At 27.3% G+C, this 27660-nt stretch overlaps 5 protein-coding genes across 9 annotated transcripts in view; 3 read left to right on the top strand and 2 right to left on the bottom strand.

The window, feature by feature from the left end:
- On the bottom strand, window positions 1-1582 carry LOC119668709. The gene is made up of 3 exons (XM_038078310.1): window positions 1330-1582; window positions 805-1261; window positions 1-742 (listed from the first exon to the last, which is right to left on the bottom strand). The coding sequence occupies exons 1-3, from the start codon at window positions 1362-1364 to the stop codon at window positions 80-82; spliced, it is 1155 nt and encodes a 384-aa protein (XP_037934238.1). The 5' UTR covers window positions 1365-1582; the 3' UTR covers window positions 1-79.
- Window positions 1583-2993: 1411 nt separating this feature from the next.
- On the top strand, window positions 2994-4667 carry LOC119672220 (RNA exonuclease 4). Its single transcript, XM_038083216.1, has 3 exons — window positions 2994-3483; window positions 3801-4229; window positions 4296-4667. The coding sequence occupies exons 1-3, from the start codon at window positions 3111-3113 to the stop codon at window positions 4595-4597; spliced, it is 1104 nt and encodes a 367-aa protein (XP_037939144.1). The 5' UTR covers window positions 2994-3110; the 3' UTR covers window positions 4598-4667.
- A 36-nt stretch (window positions 4668-4703) lies between these two features.
- On the bottom strand, window positions 4704-5387 carry LOC119672221. The gene is made up of 2 exons (XM_038083217.1): window positions 4982-5387; window positions 4704-4928 (listed from the first exon to the last, which is right to left on the bottom strand). The coding sequence occupies exons 1-2, from the start codon at window positions 5285-5287 to the stop codon at window positions 4785-4787; spliced, it is 450 nt and encodes a 149-aa protein (XP_037939145.1). The 5' UTR covers window positions 5288-5387; the 3' UTR covers window positions 4704-4784.
- Window positions 5388-6682: 1295 nt separating this feature from the next.
- On the top strand, window positions 6683-7632 carry LOC119669253. The gene is made up of 3 exons (XM_038079080.1): window positions 6683-6824; window positions 6900-7077; window positions 7147-7632. The coding sequence occupies exons 1-3, from the start codon at window positions 6729-6731 to the stop codon at window positions 7590-7592; spliced, it is 720 nt and encodes a 239-aa protein (XP_037935008.1). The 5' UTR covers window positions 6683-6728; the 3' UTR covers window positions 7593-7632.
- Window positions 7633-12601: 4969 nt separating this feature from the next.
- The window catches only part of LOC119670359 (formin-like protein), a 66879-nt gene continuing 51820 nt past the window's right edge, over window positions 12602-27660 (top strand). For 3 of the 5 annotated variants that reach the window (XM_038080594.1, XM_038080628.1, XM_038080603.1), the window contains exon 1: window positions 12718-13073. In XM_038080594.1, the coding sequence (XP_037936522.1) occupies window positions 12816-13073 (258 nt within the window). In that variant the 5' untranslated portion in view covers window positions 12718-12815. Of the gene's footprint in view, window positions 13074-27660 lie in introns of all 5 variants that reach the window. The other 2 variants (XM_038080611.1, XM_038080619.1) reach the window with 1 other exon arrangement.

Raw genomic sequence — 27660 nt, forward strand, 5'->3', positions numbered from 1 at the left:
GAAAAGTAGTTTTATTGAATATGATTGTACATACTAATTGTATTCTTAAATTTTGTTTTTTGAAGATAAATTTACAGGATTAATTCTTTGGAACAATCTCCGCTAAAACCTCTAATTTTGTATTAGCGTCTAGTAGATCAGAGTTAATAGGTCCATTGAGAAATTCAACCAAAGACATACTTTTGAAATCAATCAAATTTAACAACATATTTATAATTAATTTATTTTTTTTATAAGTTTTAGATTCCTTGGAACTATTTTCGTCTTCTTGTAGTTTTCCGCAACCGCCTTTCTGATTCTTAGAAATTTCTGATTGTTTAGATGCTTCAGAAATAGTTCCTTTGTCCTTAAAGTCATCTTGAGATGCATCAGAATTATCTCCTTCGTTGATATTAGGTTGACGTTTATTCGAAGTATCTGCTAAGATTTTAGAATTATTTTCTGGACTTTTTAAATCAATCTTCGAAACGTCAGAAATATCTTCGCGATTTATAATTTCACCATTTGGTTTTTTAAGATGATCATCATCTTCGAATTTATTTAAATTCTCTTCTCCATTTCCACCTTCAACTGCTTTATCGCTTAAATTCCTTTTTATGTAATATTGTACCATTTCGAAACAATGTTTCACATTTTCTTTTGCAAATATTTTTATAAAATCCATGAAACAAGCTGAACTCATGTCGTATATGGACGAGCAATAAATATCATTTTGATCTCTTTGTACATTCTTACACCATTCCTGCAAATTTAAAATAAATACATATATATTTAATAGAATATTGTATTCAACAGCGCACTTACAGTTTTTTTAAGATTGAATAATTCAATCAGCTTTTTATTATCTACTCTGTGAGCGTATTCATAAAAATTAGCTATATCTCTTAAAGATATGTTGGTTTTGATATTATCAATTGCAGTCAAGCAAGAGTCAGATAGATCGCTGATCTTATAATTTTCTCCAAGATAAACCAATTCCTTAAGAATTTGAAGAGAGAGCTTACTTATTTGTTGTTTGTTTCCAAAATAAACGAAATCAATAAATTGATGGACAGTATTTGCTTCGACATTGTCCAAACGAATTTCATTATTGGTCAAGTCTTCACCAGCGTTTTTAGCAAACATATCATAAAAGACTTCAGAGGTCTGTGACAATATGATTTGATGGCAATGTACAGCTTCAGAATTTGGACTACCGGAAGCAATAAAGCTACAGTCCGTATCAAGGCCATCACATAAAATATCAACTTTTTCCTTTTCGCTGAAATTAAAAATTGTTTATCAAAATAAATTTATTTATAACATGTATTTGTGTAAATATATACTTACGTTAAAGTGGACCACTTAGATAATTTTTTCTCCATTTTCCCGAGCTAGAAATGCACGTATTCTTTAATATTCCTTTAAAAGAATAAAAGCGTAATAGATAGAGACGCGTTATTGAAGTTTGAATGGGAATTCCTAAATTTACAAATACAAAATGAGAGCACTAAAGAATATTTGGCCGAGTATTGCTTGGTGTTGCCAATTACTGCAATAAAAATAGTAATGTAATATATGTATGGTGCCCTAACAGAGTAAAACCGAAGATTATTCAAAACGCCAATAAAACAAAATAAATTAAAACATAATAAAATTCTAATATATTGAATATTACTATGATTTATATTATATTATGAATTATTGAAACTAAGATAGGAATACCTAATGTCTCTTTGCAAACTTTAAAAGTTAAATACATTATTATAAAATAATGTTTATAATATAATCCATTTATAAAACAATGCATAAAAAAATAAATGTTTTAAACAATAACTTCTACACTTAATGATATATGTAGATAATAAATTAATAAATAAAAAATTAATTAATTATCATTATTTGAGTTTTAATAGTTTAACAAAAACATTCCCAGATGTACAAAAACAAAAAGTTTTTGTCTATTTCCAGCAATACCCACTTATAATCAAAATCAATACCGCATTTGAAATGTATTACAATACAAAAGATATTTGAATACATCCACATTTTATTGAAATTTCATATGTTTATACCAATTTTTGTTTGTTTACCATAGAGCCATTGTGAGTTGTTGTCTATCGGTAATAGACAGTAGAAAAGTTTATATTGTTGATAGGCAAAAATTAGCTATAAAATGATAAACATGTAAACAATGATAAAATGATAAACATAAACATATAATTATTTTATATCTATATCTATTTTATATTTATAATCACGCAAATGTTCTTTTTGAGTACTGGTAAAACTACATTATTTTATTTTTATGGTATAACAAATAAATGAATTTATATTAATAAATTAAGAAATTTAATATTATAACCGCTTTTTCATTTTTGTCGAAAACAACTATGAAAGTACATGTTTGTTTCTGCGGCCCTCCAATCTGTACAGTGATTTGTATTGGCCCGCGATCGCATCTAGTCTGGACAGCCCTGGTCTATATCATGCTTAACATAATTTCTATAGATTAAGTCTGTTTCACGAGCTACTCGTAGTAAAACTAAAGTAAAACACAAGTAAACTACAAACTGAGAGCGTAACACAAATAAAGTGCCAAATTTCGCTCTTTACATAAATTTTCATGGAACAGCTTTGTGTAAAGTCTGGTCTGGTGAGAACATCAGTGCCGCGGAGATAAGCAATACAAAAATTTAAATTCGAACCAAAACAGCTGAGTCACTCATGAACACAATTTAACTTGATATAAAATGTACGAGTAAAGTCTGTATAGCAATTTCAAATTTGGATAGGGATGTTACGCTCTCCCAGATGCTCTCATGTACTCGAAAATTTGCTGGTGGAACGCGCTTGTGTAGTGTTACGGTTAGGTTAGTACGAGTAGCTTATGGAACAGACCTAATATGTTTTTGAAAAATTGAATTTTTACTGGGATTACACTGAACATATACAAATATGTGTAAAACTATTATTTGAATATGGCAGTTCTACAAAAGTCAGATTTGTTTGACACATTATTTTTTTAAAATAAAGTGTGTGGTTATTATTATTTTGGTCATACAATAACAAATAATAAATTTGTAATTTTTGTGTTGATTATAAAAGACTTTTTCAGGTGCCTTTATATAATGAATAACAACGATCGAAAGAAACCTTTAAAAGAAAATAGAAATAAAAATTCACAAAATTCATCCCAAGAATCAAAATCTATCGAGAAGCAACACATGCTAACAAATATAAAAAGATATAATTCTGGTTCAAATTGGAACAAGCATATTTCTGAAAATCATAGTAATAATCCTAAAGAAACTGAATCAAATAAACAGACTTCTGACAGTTCAACTTCTCAACTGAGTAAGTCGGCGCGTCGTCGTCAACGACGTCAGCAAGAAATACAACTCACTATTAATCAAGCAAACAATGCGGAAAGCTCAGCACATGCTCCTGTTGTAAATAAAGCGGATCAGAATGTTTGTATTAAAGCAAACAATGTAACTAGAGGTATATATTTAATTGTTGATTATTGAATATATTATATTATTAAAATGAATGTAAGTAATATGAATACCAAACAGTCATGTCGCTAGCGTATATATTGTTTTAATAATCTATGAAATTAATAAACCCAATAAGAAATTCGTTCTTTCTATATATAGATTTAGAGATAATGCTTATTACATTCCACGATAATATAATATATAGTTTAATAAAATATGACTGTTTTAATTTGGTAATTGAATTTAAAATAGTCTGTTAATAATCTTACTATAGTTGGTTACACTGATTCTAAAAGCATCTTAATATATTATTTGGGTTAGAAACTATTGATGAGAAGTTACTTGTACCAACAAATATAAGCAGAAATGCTGCTGGTTCAAATTGGGTTAAGCATTCATCGGATAAAGATGACGATGTTAAGGAAGTTGTATTAAATAAACAAAATTCGGAGAGTTTGAATTCACAGCTCAGTAAATCGGCACGCCAACGTCGGAAACGTCAAGCACAACGTGAACTCTATGTAGCAATGGACTGTGAAATGGTTGGTATTGGGCCCCATGGCAATGATGATATGTTAGCCCGTGTTTCAATTGTAAATAAATCAGGCGAAGTGTTATTGGATAAATATGTAAAACCACGAGAGAAGGTGGTGGACTATCGTACTGAAATAAGTGGAATAAGACCAACCGATATTGAAAATGGAGAAGATATTACTGTTGTACAGGATGAAGTTATTGAAATTTTGCAAGGTAATGAATTAATTTCTTAAATATAACGGTGAGACTAATTTTTTACATATACATTTTTTTGAACAGGCAAAATATTAGTTGGTCATGGCATACGTAAAGATTTGTCAGTCCTCTACATAAAACATCCATATAAAAATATACGTGACACTTCTCGTTACAGGCCATTGTCTCGATTAATATCGAATGGCCGAACACCATCATTAAAACGTTTAAGCGAAGAAATACTTGGTTTAAAAATTCAAACAGGAGAACACAACTCTATTGAGGACGCAAGAGCAGCAATGAACATATACAATCGTTTAAGTCAAGATTGGGAAAAATATATACAAAAAAGGAAGTACAAAACCAATTCATCCCATTTTTATTGAAGACTTTGATACAATTTTCTATACTTGCACATCTTTGTACATTATTTATATCAATTCAATAAAAAAAGTAAGTTAATAATATTAATATCAAAGACATCAGCTGTGGTTTACAGAATTAGGTTATATTTTTCCTTAATATAAGAAAAAGTTTATTAATTACATAAAACATTGTTTACAATGTTTATATTTATCCATCATTCTTGTCATCTATATTATTATACAGTTTTGCCGATTTCTTTAGCGCTGTGTGTCTTTCCATGAGCTCAACCCATGGATCTTCCACCATGGTTGGATGGTAATACGATACATCTATTCGATTGTTTATTTGTTCCTATTTAAAAAAAAAATAAGTATATTGAGATAATTATATTAATGTTTACTTACAAATTTCTGATATCCTTCGCTGTTGCGGTTATTCTTACGGAAATTATTGAATTTATTCCTATGCGGTCTATTTTGATTGTTTCGATAGAATGGTATATTTTTTTCCGCTTCGAAATTCCGGTTCATAGATTTTGCTGGCGTTGAAAAGAAACGTCCTGGTCGACGATATGGATGTTGTTGCATATTACTAGACGATGGCGTCTGACCAGGTCCACCCATTTCCAGAGAAATATAGTCTTCGGATTGAGAAGCATATTTTGGTTCAGATTTTCCATATGGTGCTGTATAATCTTTCGGAGACGACATATTCAACAATTCACTTAGATTTTAAAGTATTTAAAAAATAACTTTATTACTCGATGTTACTCCTTTGTATTACTGCAACAAACTAAACAGAAAAACTAAGTGTGTGACATTTATTAACAATTTCCAAAGTGAAAGCAGCAGGGTTGATTTTTTAACAAAACAATGTTGCCACACTTTGCAATTGTACATTAATTATGTTAACCTATATTATGTCGTTCAATAAAAATTACATTTGATATATTTATTAGATCTTTTTTTATTAAATTAGATTAATTGAATTTATTATGGACAAAGTAACATTCTATTCATATAGCATAAGTAATTTTAGTATTACTTGTTAAACTTACTGTGCAGTTAATGCTAAACATATTAATACTAAACATATTGTGTTAAACAAACCTCAATAAAATTTGCTACATTTACGTTTTGCACATTCCTACATGTATTTATAGAATCGATGAGTTGTTCCATAAAATGGATATAATCCATAAGCATATTTAAGTAGTTTATGACAATTCTTTGTTACACATTTTTCACTTTCTCAACTATATATTATATTTCCAAAACAATTTGTGTTGAATTTACAGAATGTAAAAAAAAACAAGATTAGACGTTCCGTTAATAATAATTAATAAAAATTGTTACTTTGAACATCTGTTTTGGTTAATAGTAATACTTTTATGTATTGCAATAAATCAATACCAGCTTGAAGGTGCTATAAAAATATGTTTATACAGTAAAACACAGTTTTGATTCATTTCGTTTATTTTTTTTTTTTAATTGAAACCGTAAATGAAAATGTATTATTCAACATTCGTTCACGAATTCCAGCAATATGTTTTAATGAAGTCATATATAATTAATATTAATAGAATTACAAAAATTTAACATGTAGGTTAATATAATAGAATTAAAATTTAGCAAATGTTTAAGATTGTATACTAATTTAGAGATAAATCGATTTAGTAATATTTATTAATCTGTTTGACTTGTTAACTGAATAAGACGATCAAATCAAATTAAACACACAGTGTTTGTGAATAAATAATGTAGATTACATTTAGGGTGTTCACGGGGCACCGGTTATCGGGTTATGTGTGTATGTGCTTATATGAGCAACAACAAAATGCACTGAATAAAAATAACCAACTTTGCACAACCCCTGCCTATGTATACAAATTATGTGGTTATGTGATTATTTGCAGTGTTGAAAAATAATATAAAATTTAAGCAAATGGCATTACAAAAAAGATTAATTTCACCAAATGGCACCACGAATTTTGAATTTCAAATTGGCATCACTAACATTTGAAGCTAGTTTCGTTTGTAAACAAACATTTAAAACGTAAACAAACATTTTGCAAAAGTAAGTTGAAATGATCTATACTAAATAAAAATATACAAATGTCTTATTTATTTCCCATTTTCAGTGTCTAACGAAATGCGGAAACGTAAACGTGAAAATGAAGTAAAGAAATGGACGGAGCAAGAAATAAAAACAGTACTAAGCTATATGCAAGAGCACAGGAACATAGAGGTAATTTGTATTTTGATTTGTATTTTTGTTACTTTGGGTTATAACTTTTGTTTTTATAAATATATTTAATGATAGAAACCAACAGCCCAGCTATATTATAAAAAATTGTTGGCAGAAACAAACATCAATGCAAATTGGAACATATTAAAATGTAAAATTCGCCATCTGAAGAGTACTTTGCAAAAAGCAGACGCATGGATTAATTCAACAGGCGCTGGAGTTGAAGATGATGACAATACAATTACTGTAAAAGGTAAACTTTATAATCATTTTAGTGCAGACTTTTTACTACAATAGTTTTAAATTTTTTGTTTATGTGCAGACAAGGTGGTTAAAATATGTCCACATTACGAACAGCTTGTCGACATTTTTTCACCTTCAAAGGAAATTGAATTTGTTGTAATGGACACATCGAACGCATTGGACTGTACTCTTGATGCAATTGATTTGGAAGAAGATAGTGTTATATTGGATGGTGAACTATCAGCATCATCAGAAACTATCTCCTTTGAAAACAAGGTTAAGCGTACAGCACGTCCTACTTGCATTGATAAGCTTAAAGATATGGAGAGTGACCGGGTCAAATTTCGGAAAGAGCAATTAAGCTTAGAAATTGAAAAATTCGAGTGGACAAAAGAAATGGAAAAACAAAAATTAGAATTGGAAAGGCAGAAAGTTGAGAATGAGTTCAAACTCAAGAAATTAGAGTTAGAACAAAAAGAAAGAATTAAAAAATATAAAGTTGATGTGAAATATAAAAATAAATAATAAAACAGACTTATTAAAAAAATTTAAAAATGTGTACTTTTATTCAAACATCATATTATACAGTGTTTGTCTTTTTAGCTCAGGTGTAGGTGCAGCAATAGTATTGCTATCATACTGCGCTTCACACCATTCGCTATTCTCACTTTCAAATTGTGAAAAATTGCGGTCTTCCAACAAAATATTATGCAACACACAACAAACGAGAATCCAAGAATTGAAAAATTTTTGGCTTTTTTTGTCTTTTATTTTAATTCTCATTTGTTTTAAACTGCAAAACTTTTCTTTAAGGATTCCGAAACAATTTTCAACTCTAACGCGGTATTGGCTGTGTCTTTTATTGAATTTGTTTTGTTGTTCAATATTCATTAAAGAAGAATTGGTGCGATATGGCGTTATCAAATGTTTAGTCAACTGGTACGCAGAGTCGCCTGCAATCCATTCTTCTCCAGTAAATAAGCACGCGCTGTTTGTTGCAATATGCGATTTCTTAAATATTTTAGAATCATGGTAGCTTCCCGGATTACCCACTAATGCGTGCATGATGCGGAGCTTATGATCACATACAACTTGCAATTTAATAGAATATATTCGTTGACGAGAAAAATATGCCTCATGGTTATTGCTAGGTTTTTCGGCCAGCTTTATCTCACTTCCATCAATATAACCAATACAGAATGGTAACTCACTGAACGTATGAGCAATAAGTTGCCTACGCTCAGTCGCACTAGGCCATTGAATGTATACCGGTAATTTCTTCAAAATTGCTGAAAATACTCTCTGGGTAATTTTGGTCAGAGTGCCACCATCTCCCACTCCAAAAATTGTCGCGATTTTTCGCACTGATGCACTTTCTCCTGAAGAGCCTAAACGGAATAGTACTATCGCGAGTTGTAAATCCACGGGCAGTTGCAAATTGGATCCTGAACCTTTGAATATTATATCATTTGCAAATATTTCAACAAGACGAGCAAATTGACTCTTGTTGACACGTAACATTTGCAAAAATCGTCCTTCGTCGAAACAACATAAAATATTATCTCGCCAATGAATGGATTTTGGCACACTTAGTTCATCCCCTCGTCGATAAGATGTGATTGTTCTTAAATCTCCATTAGTTCATCCATTCTTTCATCAATGAGAGCGTGCCATTGATCGAAGTGTGCTGTGTCTATAAATGGAAAAACTTTGATTTTTGCAACTATTAAGCTTTAAAACACATACCTTCGATAAATTCAAGATCTTTAATAGCTGCATTTATTTTTAAGTCTATAATTTGATTTTTTATACTCTTTTTAGGCATTTTGTGTTGATTTTGAAATTTAAATTTCTTTGTACTTACGACAAAAACAAAGAACAGCTGATTGTATAAAAATAACCAGATAACCTACATAAAAGTCTGTTCACGGTGCACACAGATTATTTTTCATTTTATCATCACATAACCCGATAACCAGTGCCCCGTGAACACCCTAATTTACAAAGTAATGAAATTGGTTGATTTTATCATGCAGAGCTCCTTAAAATTGACTTTCAAAAAAAGTTTTTTCTTAACGACAAAAATTTTAAATTAATTATTAATTAGATGGCGTTTATTAAAATGTTAATTTGTGACAATAATATGGTTATAATTATCACGTCTTAATCTGTTGTAACTACATAATTAAAAGCAAGTGTCTACACTGCTGTATTTCAATTAAAAAAACGGTAACAAAACGAAGGAAGAATAATGTACGTATATTTGTGACATTAACAGTAAAGAAATCTTTTTAAAGAAATTAAATTAAAATGTAATTTAAAGTCAGCTATAATTGTAGTGACTATTTAACTTAATAGAAAGGCTTCGAAACATTTGATTTGATACAATATATTGATAGAAAGGCTTCGAAACATAGTGAACTATACAACAACAAAAATATGTTTTGTATATTTTTTTATTATTTTTTCACATTTAATTTTTTTATAATTGAATTTTTGGTTGATCATACAGCTGTTTCGAGTTTTACCAAACACTCATCATCAGTGACCTTGGAATTATTTTTTATATTTAATTACTCGTAAATAATTTTTTTCAACTGCAGGTACCAAGGCTTGAACTCATATCGTGCTAAATTTTTCTTTATATTAGAACAAAATCATAAACCAGCTGTAAAATATTTGAATTAATTAATTATATTTATTAAATTTATTATATATTGTTAAATTTCAATTGTATTTTTTTGTAGGGGCATTATTTATTACTTGCTTAATTATTTTAAATAATATAAAAAGAATTTTTGTTTTTGCAGATCCTTTTCGAAATTAAACTAATAAAGAAGTGATTAAAACTATTCAAAAAAAAAAAAATATTCAAAAATACATTTCTTTATTCCACTTAACGTTTTTGTCAATTAGCATGAATAAGTGGGAAGTTGCATGGCTTTTGATCAGTATAACACTAATAACTTAGATATGGCAAATAAATTAAATTAAGCAAAACATGAGGTTAAAAAGTAATTTAGTTATAATGATTGAATAATGCAAAATAATTTAAATTATTATGATCTTAGTAAGACCATACATACTAAGCTTCTCGATTAGGGAAGCAATTTTTATACTAGGGAAGTAGGGAAGCAATTCTTATAATCATATTTTTACTAAAACATAATATTGAGATTTGATTGGGAATACATTGATGGACTTATGAACAATTTTTTCATAATTATTTTTATCAAAATAAGTGGTAGTAGTATGTTTAGTTGTGATACATTTTTAATAAAACTATTTTCACATCAGTATGTTTACACGGAAGCGACAATAATACAATAGGTGTTTTTGGCAGCTTTTAAGTGTGGCGAAAAAACAGTAATTAGTAGGTGCTTAGCGAGATACTGGCATCACTGTTACAATCTGTCAAGTATTATGTTTTCGCAAATAGTAAATCTTGCATATGTGTACATAATGCAAGCGAATTATATTTTATATAAAAATAAATAATAAAGTAACATAAGGAATTAAAATGAATAGTGCAGGAAATTTTGATAATTGTTTTTACAACAAAATTAATAATAGTTTAAAATATATCAATTATACTTATACTATATATTTAAAATATTTATTTTTCACAATTTTGCATATTTTTAAAATATTTCATTTCTAGAATTCTCAAATTTGTGAAGCTTTTTAAATTTGTTTGAATTTTTGTTTACATACTTCGACAGATCATTGGAATATTCGTTGAAATATACAATGAAGATTCACAATAGTTCGATTATTGAGTCGGTAACATTTTTTCTGCAAGTGCTAAAATGTTTGATCACTTCACAAAGTGTTGTTGTTTTGCGTACATTTGAGTTACTTAAATAAATTGTGTTAAAACTAATGTAGTTGTTATATTCGGAATATTAGCATTTGACATTATTGAAACGAGCAGAATTAGCAAAATCGAGAATAACTAAGTTATAAAAAATAATTATTTCTGGTTTAAATCAGAAATAATTTGCTTGCGTCAGACAAAATTGATTTGTGTGTTAAATACATGTCAGAGGAAGAAACCTAAAATTATATTGCATAGTTTGAATATTTCATGCTAAAAATATGAGGTTTATTCCACGAGCTACTTGTAGCAAAGTTCAAGTAAAACACAAGTAAAGTACAAACTGAGAGCTCAACACAAATAAAGTGGCAAATTACGCCCTTTACACATATTTTCATGGAACGGTTTTGTGTAAAGTCTGGTGAGAACACCAGTGCCGCGCAAATAAACAATACAAAAATTTAAATACAAACCACAACAGCTGATTCAAGCATCACACAAATTTTATTTGAAATACGAGTATGAGTAGTCTGTCTAGCCTTTTCAAATTTCGACAGGGATGTTACACTCTCACAGATGCTTTCATTTACTCGAAAATTTACGGCTCAAAGTTACTACGAGTACTTCGTGGATCAGTCATATTATTATTTCGATCAATTATAAAAAGTAAGGCAAGGTTATTATGATTACACATTACATGCAACACACATTTGTTATTTGCTGCCACATGTGAAAAGAATTTGCTACCTATAGAAATATATGATATGTTAAAATAATAAATGAAATAAGAATATGTTCATATATATGATAATAATAGAAAACAAATATTTTTATTTTAACTGGGATCATATAATTGGATTCGATATAAAAGCAATTAGAAAATCAAAAATTCATTTTAGTTTAGTATGGTCACACTTATAAATTCATTTTCATTTTGTTTCGTTTTATTGTCTTGCTTCGTTTGAAATCATTCTGTCGTTTAGTTTTGTCCGTGGCGGTAGGCATTGATGTGTCGCATTTTCGAAAAATGAAAAATAATTAAATTTTGTGTATTTTCAAGGAAGTTTGTTTATCGTGTGTTAATTAAATTTGAGATAAATTAAAATCATATAAAAAGTGAAATTGTGTTTTGTGTGTAGCGGCTTTATTAGGTTTTAAAGTAAATTGAAGTTCAATTCTGTTTGTGTTAATATTGAATATATGATAATTCATTAAAAAAGGGTGGGTTAAAGTGTCAAACGCAATTACTTAAGAATTGGTTGAAATAATTATCTTTAAAATTATTATTAAGCTACCCAGACAAAATAAAATTTAATATTTCTCTGCATTGCAGTTTTTTTTGCATTGTCCTATTCCTTTGTCTGTTTTCTCTTACCTATGCCTGTTGACATTTGAGTAGCGCAGTTGGAGCAAAAGCCGATTAGGAATTTTTAACCAGCCGCTTTTATTAAATATCCTTTTTTATGTTAAAATTTTAATAAAATTTTTTTAATCAAGTGTTCATGAATTAATTTGAAATTTCAATTCAAAATTGTTAATGTGTAAAATTTTTTTAGGTTGATAAAAAAAAACAAAATCAAAAGTGTTTAAGAAAAATTTTATTCAGTCTTCAAAATTATACAAAAAATTTTAAAATAAATTTTTGCAAAAAACTTTAAAAGCACAAAACAACAGCTTTCGTCTTTTTTTAATTTGAAGTTGTCAATTAATCGTAAATTTTGGATCTGTTCAACGAAATAAAGGAGCAACTTTCAAGTTGCCCAGCAAAAACTCGTGCACTCTGTCGCACTGTCCAGACGACAGTGTGGGACGCTGTATCATCAATAAGTGCAGTATTATACGCTCCGGATAGCATTGGAGAAGCCGGCGGAGGTGGAGGCGGTTCCGGACAAGGCCCAGGCGGCGGAAGTACGAGTCGTGTAGCAGCCATTATGGGTGCCGTTAAATCCCGCCATTTAACGACAGCCGACAATTTAGTCGAGGAAGGTGGGGCCGGTGGCTCTTCACATTTTCATACTCTCAAGAACGGTGGTTCAAATACTACTGGATTTTTGCAAAAACAAGATTTACGCTATGATATTGGCACCAATTCACAGTATCATCATGTAAGACAACCAAGTGTGCGAAGTCGTAGTCAACAACCAATGCCAACATCTGAGGAACTGGATCGAAGATTTGCTAAAGTTTTGGTGAGTGCATTTTTAAATTTTTTGTTTTTAAATTTGAGAAATATTAAAATTATTGATTGTTGGTTGCTTTTTATAGAGAAAAAAGTAGGTTTTTAAATTGCTAGAATAAGAAGTTAGCACTAAAATTACTAAATTAAAAATAGTCTATTTTTTATTTCTTTATATGCTTTTTATTTGCTTGAAATTAATAAATACGCGTGACTGTTTACTTATGTATCGGGTTGTTCTATTAAACCAGAAAAATGTTAAAAAAAAACTTAGAACCTGCTCATGAAATTCAATCCATCCGAAAATTTTTAATTGTTGCATTTTTTGTAGACTTTATAAATTGCAAGTCTGCTGAAAAACAATTGCTGACTAAGTAAATTAAATATACTCACAACAATCATCTAAAAACAGTTAAACAAATAAAATTTTGTTGTATAACATTTTAAGTTCTGAAATGTTATAGATTCCGAACTATACTACTATATTTCATATATATAGTAACTTCCGGTGATAGTTTCCCCTTCGCACACAAGTAAAATATGCTAAAAATATTTATGAGATACTATAAAATTTTTTATGGTTTTATAGTGTATATGAAATTCAAAAGATGTTTCAATACATCGAGAATTACTTTAAGTAATAAAAAAATAATTATATATCTTATAAGAAAAATATACAAAACATATATATAGAATCAATATGCGGAAATAAACACATATACAACTGCTGCGTAATGTTTATGGTTTTTTAATTTTATATAAATAGTAAATACTACTATTTTTAATCCTTTCATATAAAGTGAATTATTTTCGAAAAAAATTATTTAATTTTAATCATTCTCAGTTTTTTATAAAAAAATTAAATTAGATTTCACTTTTTATTAATTTTTTTATAGACAAATATGTGATGGTTACCAATAAATTGATTTCAGGAAGTAATTGTAGTTGAAGACTTAACTTTAAAACCAACTAGATCGTATTGTATGATTATTTAAATTTAGTTGTATTTTTAAATTACTATTAGATAAAAAAATCTTTTACAACTTGATAAATTTTTCTTGTTGCAATAAGTAGTTAGTAAGGGGGTGTTGGTTCTAAAAAAATTAAATTAGATTTCACTTTTTATTAATTTTTTTATAGACAAATATGTGATGGTTACCAATAAATTGATTTCAGGAAGTAATTGTAGTTGAAGACTTAACTTTAAAACCAACTAGATCGTATTGTATGATTATTTAAATTTAGTTGTATTTTTAAATTACTATTAGATAAAAAAATCTTTTACAACTTGATAAATTTTTCTTGTTGCAATAAGTAGTTAGTAAGGGGGTGTTGGTTCTAACCCTTACTAAGCCCATGCATTCCGCAGATAGATTGTCGGGGTAGTTTTAATATCAATTCCACAAATTTTACATCTTTCAGAGATTAATTTTGTTAGCCAGATGTTTTTATTTTAACGACAGTAAACCTTCATCATAGATCAAGTATTTATCTGTTCTAAAATTATCATTAAGTATTGTTTGATTATGTATTTCAGTAGCTTTATATAACACAATTTAGATATACATATTAAATGTCTGCTTTTCGTTTGACTTATTGTTTTCTTATTCTATAACTAAATTATATTAACTGTCATCTAATAATTAGATCCTTGTCATTATTAATTTATAATTTTCTTGACGAGCTCGAAAATTAATTTTTGCTAAGGTATATTGAAATATACAGGAAATAAAAGATAAGTAGAAATGTGTTGCCTTAAGTTAATAATTCTGTCAGGAAAGTAGTTCCTTACATATTGGGTTATAGCTATTGTGATATTATCTATATATTGCGAATATTTCAGTTTAGACGATAGTAAAATTTAACACATGTCAGTTTTCAATGATAAAATATTTATTTTATAATATCACTTGTACATTGTTCTGTTATTGACCTATCAGTAAAGCACAAAGTAGTGTTTGATTTGAAATTAAATTTTTTCTGAAGTTGTTGAGTTTTGTGTAATTATATAATTATGACATTACAACTGAAACTATATTTTTATGTTATTAATTTATAGTAGAATCATTTCTTTGTAATACATTACCATCGGGAAAAATATGTACAATTTTAACAGAGCTATGATCTTAAAACGACTGCCATTGCATTTAAGACCTTTGAGTTATGTACTGATTAAAAATAGTCATTATAATTTAGTAAATATAGCTAAACAGAATTAACTATTTGTCGGTGTTTTCTTGACTTTGGTATACTCTGATGACGATAATGTAATTAGTCTATGTGTTACCAATCTTACTCATTTCTTCTGAATTTGAATATTGTACTCTTCTTCTTTTTATTAGAAAGTTAATTTTACCAATTGGTATGTTTATACTATCTGATTTCTGCATTCATTCTAATAGCTAGTATATTAAAAACTGGTAAGTGATTTTCTTAGATTATACACTAAAAAGGATGCAATTACCATCTATATTGCAATTGTTACAACTGTGTAGTTCTTAGTTTTTCAAAAAAAAAAATAAAAGTACATCTTAAACAAGTTTATTAAATTTTTAATAAATAAGTTTAATGAAATCAATATATGTAAATAATATATATGTATGTATGCCTATTATATATGTATATACATATGTATATTATATATGTCTATATATAACATGTATTATATATATATCTATATTATAATATTAATATTGTATTGATGCTCTTATCAAAAGTTCAAGCTATTGTTTGAAAATAATAACAGTAGTTATAATTATATATATATAAAAAATCGTCTAATATAAATTTTGTTATCAAATTATACTTATTAGTATAACCAATGGTTTATTCGTTGAAGTTGTTACCATAAAGGCGATATCATCTGAAATAAAAATCTGTTCACTATGCTTTTATGTTAAAAATGCATGTAAAACTAATCTGATTATTTATAAAAAGAATCAAGTTAAGTCTAGTTCTAATTACTTTATTATTTTAATAAAATGTAAACCAACGGAAATATATCTATACTTTTGAAAATCTTTTTTTATGGAAAATATTTCCATGGAGTAGGAGTGATATATAAAGAAAAATATATTTATTATTCGGGCTAAGTGTCAAAATTATACTGTCATGACGGGTCGAGTGTTGAAAATAACTGAATAAGTAATATATTATAAATTATATATTGTTACTTACAGTTATATCAAGAGTTTTTTAGTTGTACTAAGTACAGTGTCTGAAGTACTTCAATTTATAGTTATCAATATTGAGTTTTCGAAACGTTGAGCCAGAGAATATTGTTGTATGTACTTACTAAACTTATAGTAACTGTTGATCCTTGCAAAAGTCTATCATATAAGATAGTTGATAAATTTGATATTATTTGACATCATTCTTAATTACTGTAGGGCATGCATTAAATGTAACCGAGACATTTTTCTTCTTTATATCCACCAGATGATCCGCACGAATTTTCATGCTAAGAGACCTTAGAATAGATTCGGTCAAAAAATACATAATGGACACAGCTCTGAAGCTATATGCAAAAACCGACAAGCTGCCCTACTTAGCACTATCTAATCTCAGAGTAATCACTAATCACACGGGGCGGTACGCAGATCTTAGATCAATCATTGAATAATCATGAAGGTTATCATGAATACTCTAATTAGTCAGTGAGATGGGCGAGACTATGCAGAATCCCCCCAGCTATCATAGAGTAAAAGTGCCCAGATGCACTAACTCGGAAAAGGCTTAACATAACATAACCAGATGATCCCTCTGATTTTTCTATAGTTGATATAGTGCAGTAATTTATGTAGTTGGTGGTTACAATATCCCGCTAAATTGATCTAATTACTTCTTTAAGCACAGACATTTTTTAACTTGTCATAATGAATATATTTCATATATAAATCCAATAAATCTGCATTATATGTACTTAATTATTTTTAAATATTACGTATAGTTAGTTCAGTGCTTTATTGCAGTTCACTCTGATTTTATTTGTCTACTAACAACTTTTTAACTGAACGTATCTCATTAAACAGCTTATAATAATTATTTTTCTCCTTTTTAAATGAATAGTAAAAACTGTAAATGGCATTTAAATTAAAGTCTGTAATTGTTAAAGCAAATATTTTATATAATTTTCAAGGCTTGCATATATGTATCTGTGCGGTTTGCCGCCGATTGTTGATATGCATAAAAAGTTGATTGCCATAGAAACACTTGTGAGATCACTAAAGAAAATATTGCTTGTCTTTCACAGCAGTCGCACCTAAAAATAGGGGATCTGAAATTATAGTTTTCTAAATTTGAAAATTTTGTTATAAAATATAACACTTTTATATCTCTGGAATTATTTGAAATTATGCTATTTAATAATTTGTTTCGTGGATAAGCTTATGAGCTACTGATATAAAAGCTACTTATTTTAAAGCTATAACTTTTTTTAAAAAATAATTTTTACTATGAAACCCTAAAAATTGAACATAATAATTTGCTTTAAATGCATGTCAAGTGTGAAGCATTTAATAAAATGTTTTCGTTTTCTTATGACCAGGGCGAATAAATGATAAAAAATTAGCCTTCGTCATATATTTCATTTTATCCAGTAAATTTAATTAAGTTTAAATTGATTGAGTCATTTAAAACATTGAGGTCGTTTTTTTATTGTACACAATAAATATTTTGTACAATAAGATATTTTTCATTGTTATTAACTTTAAGATGACAATTGTAAAACACTCCTTGTTAGCTGTAGAAATTGATTTAAAAATTAAACGCTTTTAACATTTTAATACAGATATGTATATTTAATATTCTTATAACATATTAACACCAAATTACTAAAAAATCTACTGTACGTGTTTTCTTTAATTAATTTTTATTGTTATAGTTTTGCTTTTTATAGTTTAATATAACTATTATTATAGTTATATTAAGTCAACCGCTTTTCGTATGCAACCATTTGCTATAAAGAACGCAATCAAGTGATATTATTTAGATCTATAAAACTGGTTTTATTTAAATTTATTAAAATATACCATATCAACCGTAGGAAGTTGATTACTTTACATTTAAACTACATCTACTACAAAGAACGGTTTAAACCAGAACTTAGGTTGCTTTGTATAGTTTTTATATATAAATATTTTATATTTGTTTAATATGTATAACACATTAATAATCAATACATTTGAAAAATTACTACTGTTTATACTTTAACACTTTAAAGTTCCAAATTGGGAACTCTAAAAAATGTACTATTCTTCTCTTTTGAATAGTAGCTTCTTTATGGTTTGTATTGGTAGTTTTTAGTTTATTTATAAAATTATATTCTGATGATAATTTTGTCTATATATAATAAATGTTTATCATATGGATTAAAGCGGTAAAAAATTTTTTTTATAATATGCAAATTTATGGTTTTTTGTATTAACTGAGTTTAAAAAAATTGGAATATATAATAAAAAATTCGTTTAGAAAAATTAAAAAATTGCGGCTAAGAAAAATATATGCTGTAAAGTAATTAATTTGGTCTCATAAATTGGACTTGTAATTTTTTTAATGTAAATTTTATTTTATAGACAAAAATTTCCTTGAAAAAATTTCTAGAACATTGACACCTAAATTTTGAGCTTAATGAATAATAAGTTAAATACGGTCAGAATTGTTACTTTAATCATATTTGGTTCCATTGTATAGTTCAAATGTATTATAGTTCTGTCAATATATTTTACAATTTCGTCTGTCTTTATAAAGCTGTCAATTAATTTGTGAAAAATTAAGGCAACCTTGCAAATTAATGGTAACTAAACACGTTAGACACGTGTAACCTAATCTTTTTTGTAGTAAACCCTATGTAAGGCTTTCAAAAACTGCTAGATTTCCCTACGTCATTATCCTTATTTTGAACTGTTCTGAACAATTCAATTGCGTCTGCTTACAATAAATCTTATGTTAACAGCATCCATTTACATCAAACTTCATCTGTGGGGTGCATATATCCCACGTTTGGAACATTCATTGACATAAAAATCACACATTTTTATACTTTTGTTGATTTTTATAGATTATCAGATCAGATCCGCAAAAGTGAAAGTGAATTAAAAGATACATAACGCATGAAAAGACTTCATACATATACCATACATCAAACCACTAAATTTTTACATTAGATATGTAATGCGCTGCTGTCACTTAATAGATCTGCCAGTTTTGAGCTTATCTTCCTGTGATCTCTATTAAATAATTCAGTTAGTCATTTGAATGTTTATCAGGTGTGCTACTCTTTCAATTATATCTTCTGTCTGTTAAATTTATTTTCTATTTTAGAACCGTTTCTCTAGGACACAACTTACCATTTACTTTAATTCGCTCATACCTTATAAATTGTACTTGTTATGAGTCAATGTGTAAAATCCTTATGTGATTAAGGGTCGCGAACATTGATATAAGAAATTTTTTTGAGATATTTTGAGAAAGTGGTGTTTTAATACTCTAAACGCCATCCTCATCCCATGTCGATTCTTCAATCTATTTTCTCACTTTGATTGACTGTAAAGATACTTATATCTGAAAGTCTGTTTAATTTCATTTTTTTCGCAATTCTTTATCTTTCTCTTACTATTTCTATTTTTTGTACAAATATCTGGAATATAGATAGTACACTTTAGGAACTATTTATGCTAATAATTAGTTTCACAATATGTGTTTTTATTTAAAACTAAAATAATTATTCCGACTATCGAAAATTCATCTACAATGTTAACACGTAATTGCAAACTTTATGCAGATAAATTATGCATGATAGATGGTTGACAAAGGTGCTAACAAATGTTATTGCCCGTTAGATAATAATAATTTAATATACTATAAACAAGTAGTGTCTATCAGTTTTTTTTTATAGATTGATCGAACCATTCGAAATCTTAAGTTGTCAAAGAATTAAAAATTTGTATTCTGCTCTAGGATATATATAAATAAGTGTTATTATAATGCCGTTCAATATACATAAATTGGTTCAGTTTTATTATAATAAAATATCAAATATTGAACGCCAGTACTCAGTATAAAAAATACATTTACAAATACTAATAGTTACTAGACTTTTTAAAATACCATTTTTGATTTTATCTTATAATATCTGCAATATAAAATTTTTTATTTTGACATATACAATTTGTTGGCGCATAAAAAAAACGTGTATGCAACTCCAATTAAATGTCAAAAACATGAGCTGCAACTTTTTTATTGGGATGTTGCAATTTGAATTTGCAGCACAAATTGTAGAATGAAAATAAAATTATCTATAAGAAATATATATATATATATATGTGTGAAAAAACAAAAAACATATCTTGAGCCATGAGTCATTGTTGTTGCAGCGCCTTAACATCGTCTCCATCGTTGTCATCTCGTCTTCATTTTAAGAAGTTTTATTGTTCGTTGGCCGTATTTATCCGTCATTCGCTTTCTGGATTTTCAACAACCACAAGTTCAGAAATGTATATTCTTTGTTGTTTTCTTTTATCTAAAAATTCTTTTTGGTTATCGTCATCGTTACGTTCTCAGATTGCGTGGTGCATTGCGCGCCTGTTACAAAAACGTACACGTTGCAGATACTTTTCGATATTTGGTACTTTGCAGCGAAATATTTGCTGCATGCAGTATGCAGCACATGCAGCATGCAGCATGCAGCATGCTTCTCCCCATTCCCTTTATTTTGTTTTGCCAATATTACATAGGATGTGTGTGTTATTTTTCTGTGTTACTTGTATATTTTAATAATTTATTTTTAAGTATAAAACTTTAATCGAACTATTTTTAGTTTAAGATAATTTTGTTAATTGTTGTCACTCTTCTATGCCTTCTTAAGTATCATATCGTACGTGTATAAGCAAAAAAATGTCTGTCAAAAAGTGTGTGCTCCTCCATCACTCATTCTGTTAGATTCAAAGATGAGAATAAAAATTTTGTATATGCCGTTGAACTTAGGCAGTTCAAGTTGCATATGTTTTGCAGTTTATTATTCATTGATTCAAAGTTTTTAACTAAAAGCAGATATGCACGAACACAAATGTCTGGAAATTGGTTGAACTTTATCTTATATTTGTATTTTTAAAATTTCTGAAATATACATACACAAGATATTTTTATGAGTTCATGTGTTGTAACCAAGTCGTTGTTTTTCTGATTATTTTATTACATTTATGGCGCCCTTGCCCTTGCTCTACAGCAATGTTTGTCTTGGGCAGCGGATTATGAATGTGCTCCTTTATATAAAATTTTGTTATATAAATTTTGAAAACTATAATGAATAAATAGGTTTAAGTACATAGGGATTTACATTTAGTTTCTTAGGACTTCTAACTATAGTATATTACAAATATTATATTGATAATTAAAATAGGAATGGCGCCCAAAGAACCGTAGCACTGCAACCGTTGTAGATTTTTGATAATTAACAACAGTTTTGATTTTTATTAAAAGTTAAAAAGTGAAAAATAAATACATTAGTTGCATAAAACTTAATGAATGATAAAATTCTGTCATTGAATAAATAGCCCATTATATTTATAATTGGAAAATATTGCTGGGAAAAAAATAATGTAAAAAGAAATCGGACGCTGAAAAAAATGACTAAAATGTTTCACAGAACTGCAGGGCTTAAAAAAGTAAAACATTTTACACTAAAATCACAATTTTACAAGACAACCATTATTACCAGTTATATGAAAAATTAATTAAGGTCACCAAAAAAAAATCGATTTTTAAAAAATTTTCAAGGAACAATAACCTAACTTAAAGCTATATGGACTGCCCAAGGAACTTTTCGTTAATTAAACAACTACAGTATTTAAAACTATTCCAGCAAATTTTATCTAGCTTATAAAAAATATATATATATACATTATATACTATATGGTATACATACTATATATATATATCCCACGTTCGGAACATACATATTTAGTATACTAAATACATATAGTAGTATTTAAATTTAAAACAATTAGGACAATTAGGAAATCTATTTTAATCACATGAGGTCGTAAGATGGATCCTTGCTGAAGTATTGTCAACATTACATGACTTTTGCGGAATAAGAATAGTAATTGAGATTGAAGTAACGGTACTTCAGGATATTAGGACAAACCCTTTGGATAAATTCTGCATCTGTGAAGTGCTATCGTTTTATCGTAAAATACCGTGTGCTAAATCAAGCAAATAAGGGAAGTCATTGACTGTTTAAATGTCAGTCAACTTGTGTGGAACAAATTTTAATTTTTAGAACTTCAGTACAGGTTTTGCTTGATCATTGATAGCTTTTAGCTTCGACACATTTTCAGCATCTTATTAGTATTTATTATTTCTTACAATTTATAATCGATAAAAACTTAATTCAACTGATTACATATTCAATCTCTTTATTAATTGTAAAGTTCTTAGATTTCGAAAATCTAAATCTGTTTTTTGATATAAGTAGCTAAGCTAAATGAAAATAGAATTCTAGAAACTTGTATACATCTTTGCTACACCTTATCGGTTACTTGCCCTTTTCATTGCGATACATTAAATAAAAATTATTTAGTTATTTGTTTAAAAATATATTAAGGATTTACTTGCCAATATTACCATTTCATGGTTCAATTTATTTTAACTTACCTACCTACACATATACGGAATGTAATTAATTACTTATATATAGAATGTAGTAAAAGTTCGAAATTGTGGTTTGCTTTTGCATTTAAGTAATTTTCATTACTACGTTTTCAATTATGTACGATAATTAAATAAGAATTAAATTTTTCCCCTCAAAGAATTTTAAATTGCTTCTTTGAAGTGGTTAATTTGGCACTTTGTTCCAATACAAACACTAAAAGCAAGAGTATCTACAATAACAAACCAAACTGGATAAAATGTTTAAAAAAAGAATGTAAAGGGTGTGATTTTAGTTAAAAAAAAAAAATGTAAAACAGTAGGCGCGTTCAGATACAGTAAAGCAGCAGTGTTGGTGTTGTTGCCGCTGATCTCGAAAAATGCTGCAACATCGAAACCATGCACGCGCTTCTCATACTAGTGTTCAGAGGAAATCAGCAAAGATACTTTTTCATTATGTTGTGATGTGCAGATGCATAGATGCATATGGGCAAGTGGAACGATGCTGTCACACTTAAAATAAATAAACATGCTTTCAGCGTAAGAATAGAGAGATATAAGATATGAGAGATATGAGCAACCACTACGTGTGCATTCCAGTACATATGGTTTTCTATTGAATATTGGTTCAGATATTTTTTTTAATTTTTTGTTTTGTGAATATTAGGGTTGTTAACATTTGTCCACTGAATTGAAACAAATTTGTTCCAAATTTAGTAAGTCTAAAGCAAAAAATTAAAAATAATACTAAATAAATTTTAAAAAAGATGCAAATTATGAAAAATTATTTGTTGAAGTAATTTTTATTTCTATTAAATATGTTGAAAAAATTAGAAATTATAATTAAATTTTAATATATTATGTTAGTACTATTATCTAGTTCAATATATATATATGTAGTATTTCTTTAGCTATGTATAATGCTTAACTGATATATAACTCATTTTCTGTTAATGTGTGAGATTCAATTCACGATCGATCGATATCTTTATATTCAGATCAATCTAAATATGATATTTTGAGGTCGTGTGCGAGTTCGAGTAAATTGATGGTAAATTGAGGGAAATAGTATTATTACGTCGGTATGGCAGCGATTGTTCGTATTTACCAGAATTTCGAATAGAGTGAATTAGATAAAAATTAGAAAAATTAGATGTTACCATTGTGAAAGTTTTTTAAGATAATTAATAAATTAATTTGAAAACTTTTAACCAAAAATAATGCAAAATAATGCAAATAATAAATTTATTTTACCTCAATTTACTCGAACTCGCACATGCCCTTATTCTATTATTTTTGGCTCCCATATTTATGGTGTGTGTCTTCTTTGGTTCTATTTAAATTTAGTGTTCCTTGTTTTATAAAGCACCAAATAAAAACTATTGGTCAAAATAAAACAAATTTTTTTCATAAACAAGCCTATTTATATCAGCTGTTAAACTATATAATGTTGTATATATATATATAGGCAACATGACTTAAATGTAACTTTAGGTACAAAAAAAAACATTCAAATCCATTATATTAGGGAAAAAACGAAATAATTTCTCCTAATAACCTCATAGTATATAATTAAAAGATCTAAATTAGGTGTTTATGGTTTATTTTAAAAGTATCCTGTAAACTACCCGCATTATATTTAAGTAGTTTATGAGTTCATATTTTTATGATTTATATTTTACTTTTGATAGATTTTTCTTTGATATTGTTTATCTTGTTTGAAATTTCATGGATCAAGGAATCGCTCTCCACTTTATTTAGCTTAAATATAAACAACTCTGTAAATAATTTTTATTTGTATTTATATTTATTTATTTCATTAAGTTTTATCATGTATATTGCAAATAATTTTGTCTGTATAACTCCATTAAAATTAAAATTCTTTTGGTTCTTGATATGATTCACTTAAACTTAAGTATTTCAAAATTTTTTACTTGTATTGTTAGAGGCTCACCTTTATCAAGTTTTATTAACTCAAAAGTGAATGGTTTCTACCTGCAAATGACAAATTATATTTATGATGAGACACTTCTTTCTCTGTATCATAAATGTGTATACAGTAAATTGTTTAGTAGATTTCTTACCAGATATAATTAGATCACTATTATTTGAGTATCAAAAATGACATAATAAAACTTCAACATGAATAAACTATTCAACACACATCGTGTGTGTATCTGAAATATGTCGTTCTTATTATTCTGTTTATATTGCATATCAGATTAGCAATTTATCTTAGCCAAAATTTATTAATATTAACCTACGGGCAAAATCTAGAAGTACGAATAGTTACATTTTATTTACTTCAATTAAAATTATTTTTGCATTTCATACTTTTAATTACGAAGAAAAATTAAAAGTTATTGATCAAGTGCTCCTGGCCTTTTTCATTATTTTTTATTTTTTTTACTTAAAGTTTATTAACCTTATATTGAACAATACTACGTATGTACTTATGTATAAAAAATTTAATGTACTAAACGTGTACCGATTTTGCGAAATTGTCCAATCCTTTTTTTAAGATAATGTATAACATATGGTTTTTTTCTTCAATAACAATACAATTAATGAAATTATCTTCATTTTTTTCATTTTGCCTGCACTGTCTTTTTTTTTTAATTTAATTTATAAAATTTAAACTTAAATTAAATTAAATAGATAATATTTAATTATATTAAAAACATATCAATGAAAATAAATAATAAAATTTAACGAAATGTTTAATGTTAAAATAAAAAATTAAACTCAAAAACTATATTACGTTGAAATAAAAAGTTAACTAAAAATGAAAAAAATATAATAGAATAAAAATAAAATAAAAATAATATAAATACAATATAAAATTTTAGTTTATAAAAAATAATAAAAACAAAATGTGCAATTCTAAGGGAGATTTCGTTTTTCTTTTAATTAAAGTATGTACTTCCATTTAAACTATAAGCATATCGATATACATATATCAATAATAACAAGAATTAATTATTAAAGTGAAGAAAAAAATTAAATATGAAAATATTGGAATGCAAAAATTTGATTGTTTGGCTTTAATTATTATATGAAACAGTTTTATTATTCTCGTAGTAGGGAACTATATTGATATATACCATAATTTAAATATAAATAAATAATTATAACAAAATTATGTATAAACTAATTTGGAACTGATATAATTTTCGAGCCTATTATATACGTATGAAAACCTATATATATAAAATTAAAGTATGTTTAATGAATTAAAAATTGGTATACTTTATTATTAAAACTGTCTAAATAAAACATTTGTCGGTTACTTCCTTAAAGTTTTTTTTCTTCCGTTCTTAAAGTTTTTCCTCTTGTATATCGGTTATTAATATATTACATAGTTTTTATATTAGTGTGAACTAAAACATTTAGAGTTTCTCAATTTAGGCTGTGTGCGAGTTGGAGTGAATTGATGGTAAATTGAGGGAAATAGTAAATTATGTTGTTATGACAGTGAATGTTGACCAGAATTTCGAGTAGGATAAATTAGATAAAAATTAGGTAAATTAGATGTTACCATTGTGAAAATTTTATAAGTTGTTTAATAAATAAATAAACAAATTTGTTAACTTTTGACCAAAAATAATTAATAAGTGCATTAAATAAATAAATATATAAATATTTACATAAGTGCAGTGCAAAAAATCCCTAGGAAATTTCAATTTACTTTACCTCAATTTACTCGAACTCGCATACGGCTTTATAATGTTAATATTTAAAATCGTGCTAAATATTGATTTTAGATATTGATACTCTTTTAACCATTTATAGTAAATAAAAACATATGTACAGTGAATGGTTAATAGTGAAATGAAAGTGAATCCAATACATTGAATTCAATACATGCTTAAAATTTTATTTTGTAGTATAATTAGAACTGAACTTATCTTGTGTGTAAACGTCGTTGTTAACAATAATGTATCTACTAAGTCATTCAATTTTATTTAATTTTGTATTTCAATTAACTTGAAGCAATGCTTTTTTTTATTAAATATTAACTCTTAAATTAATACTTAAAAATAACAATAGTACTTACGAAATGTATTAAATTTAAGTAACTCAAATTTGCTTATGGTCAATAGGCATTTGCGTGACTGGCTGTTTTAAATTTTCATTGCTTTAATCAGCTGTTTTGTTAACTCACTTTATTTAATTATTACAACATTACCATTATTTAATGTCAATTTTGTTTGCGGAAAGTGACACGTCTTATAACTAAAAGAAACTATACAATTGTTAGAAGGGTTCAAATAGAAGTGAAAAGACAGCAACAAAATTGTTAATTAATTTATTAAAATTTGGTTGACCATACAACACTGTTTCGAGTATAGCCATCATCCTACTTATCATCAGTGGTCTTAGGAAATATTTGAATTTTTTAATTAATTTATAGTTCGTATATAATTTGTTTGAACTGCAAGTGTCAGACTTAGAACTCGTGTCTGTTAAATTAGAAGTGATTACTAATCGTGTTTTTCCACAAGTAGCCAAGGTTACTTCTATTTCTTAACGTCTTCTATTTTGTGCAAATAGTACCAAAAAACCAGCTGCCTGTATAACAGTCAGCTGTTATAAACTGCTTAAATTTAAGTAATTTAAGTGGTATTTAAGAGTTGTTCTGAGTACTCTTAAAATGTTTAAACTTTTAAGTATAGTAAACGACTGTGAATAGGAATTTCATAAAAACAATTTTATTATTTTTAACAGTTAATGTAAATAAATTTTTAAATTTTAATTTCAGCGAGTCCACAGAATCAAATAGATAACCTAATAAAACTAAAATATGCATTCCCAAAAGAAGAGTACTGTATGTTTACATATGTTTTAATATGGTAGATAAGTTGTTAAGTAAACATAATTTTAGCAAATCCACTTTGAGTTGCTTCTTCGGCATGATTACTCAATTCAAACAATATCTGAATCCGCAGTCA

Source organism: Teleopsis dalmanni, chromosome 1 (assembly GCF_002237135.1).
Source record: "Teleopsis dalmanni isolate 2A chromosome 1, ASM223713v2, whole genome shotgun sequence".
Classification (NCBI taxonomy): Eukaryota; Metazoa; Arthropoda; class Insecta; order Diptera; family Diopsidae; genus Teleopsis; species Teleopsis dalmanni.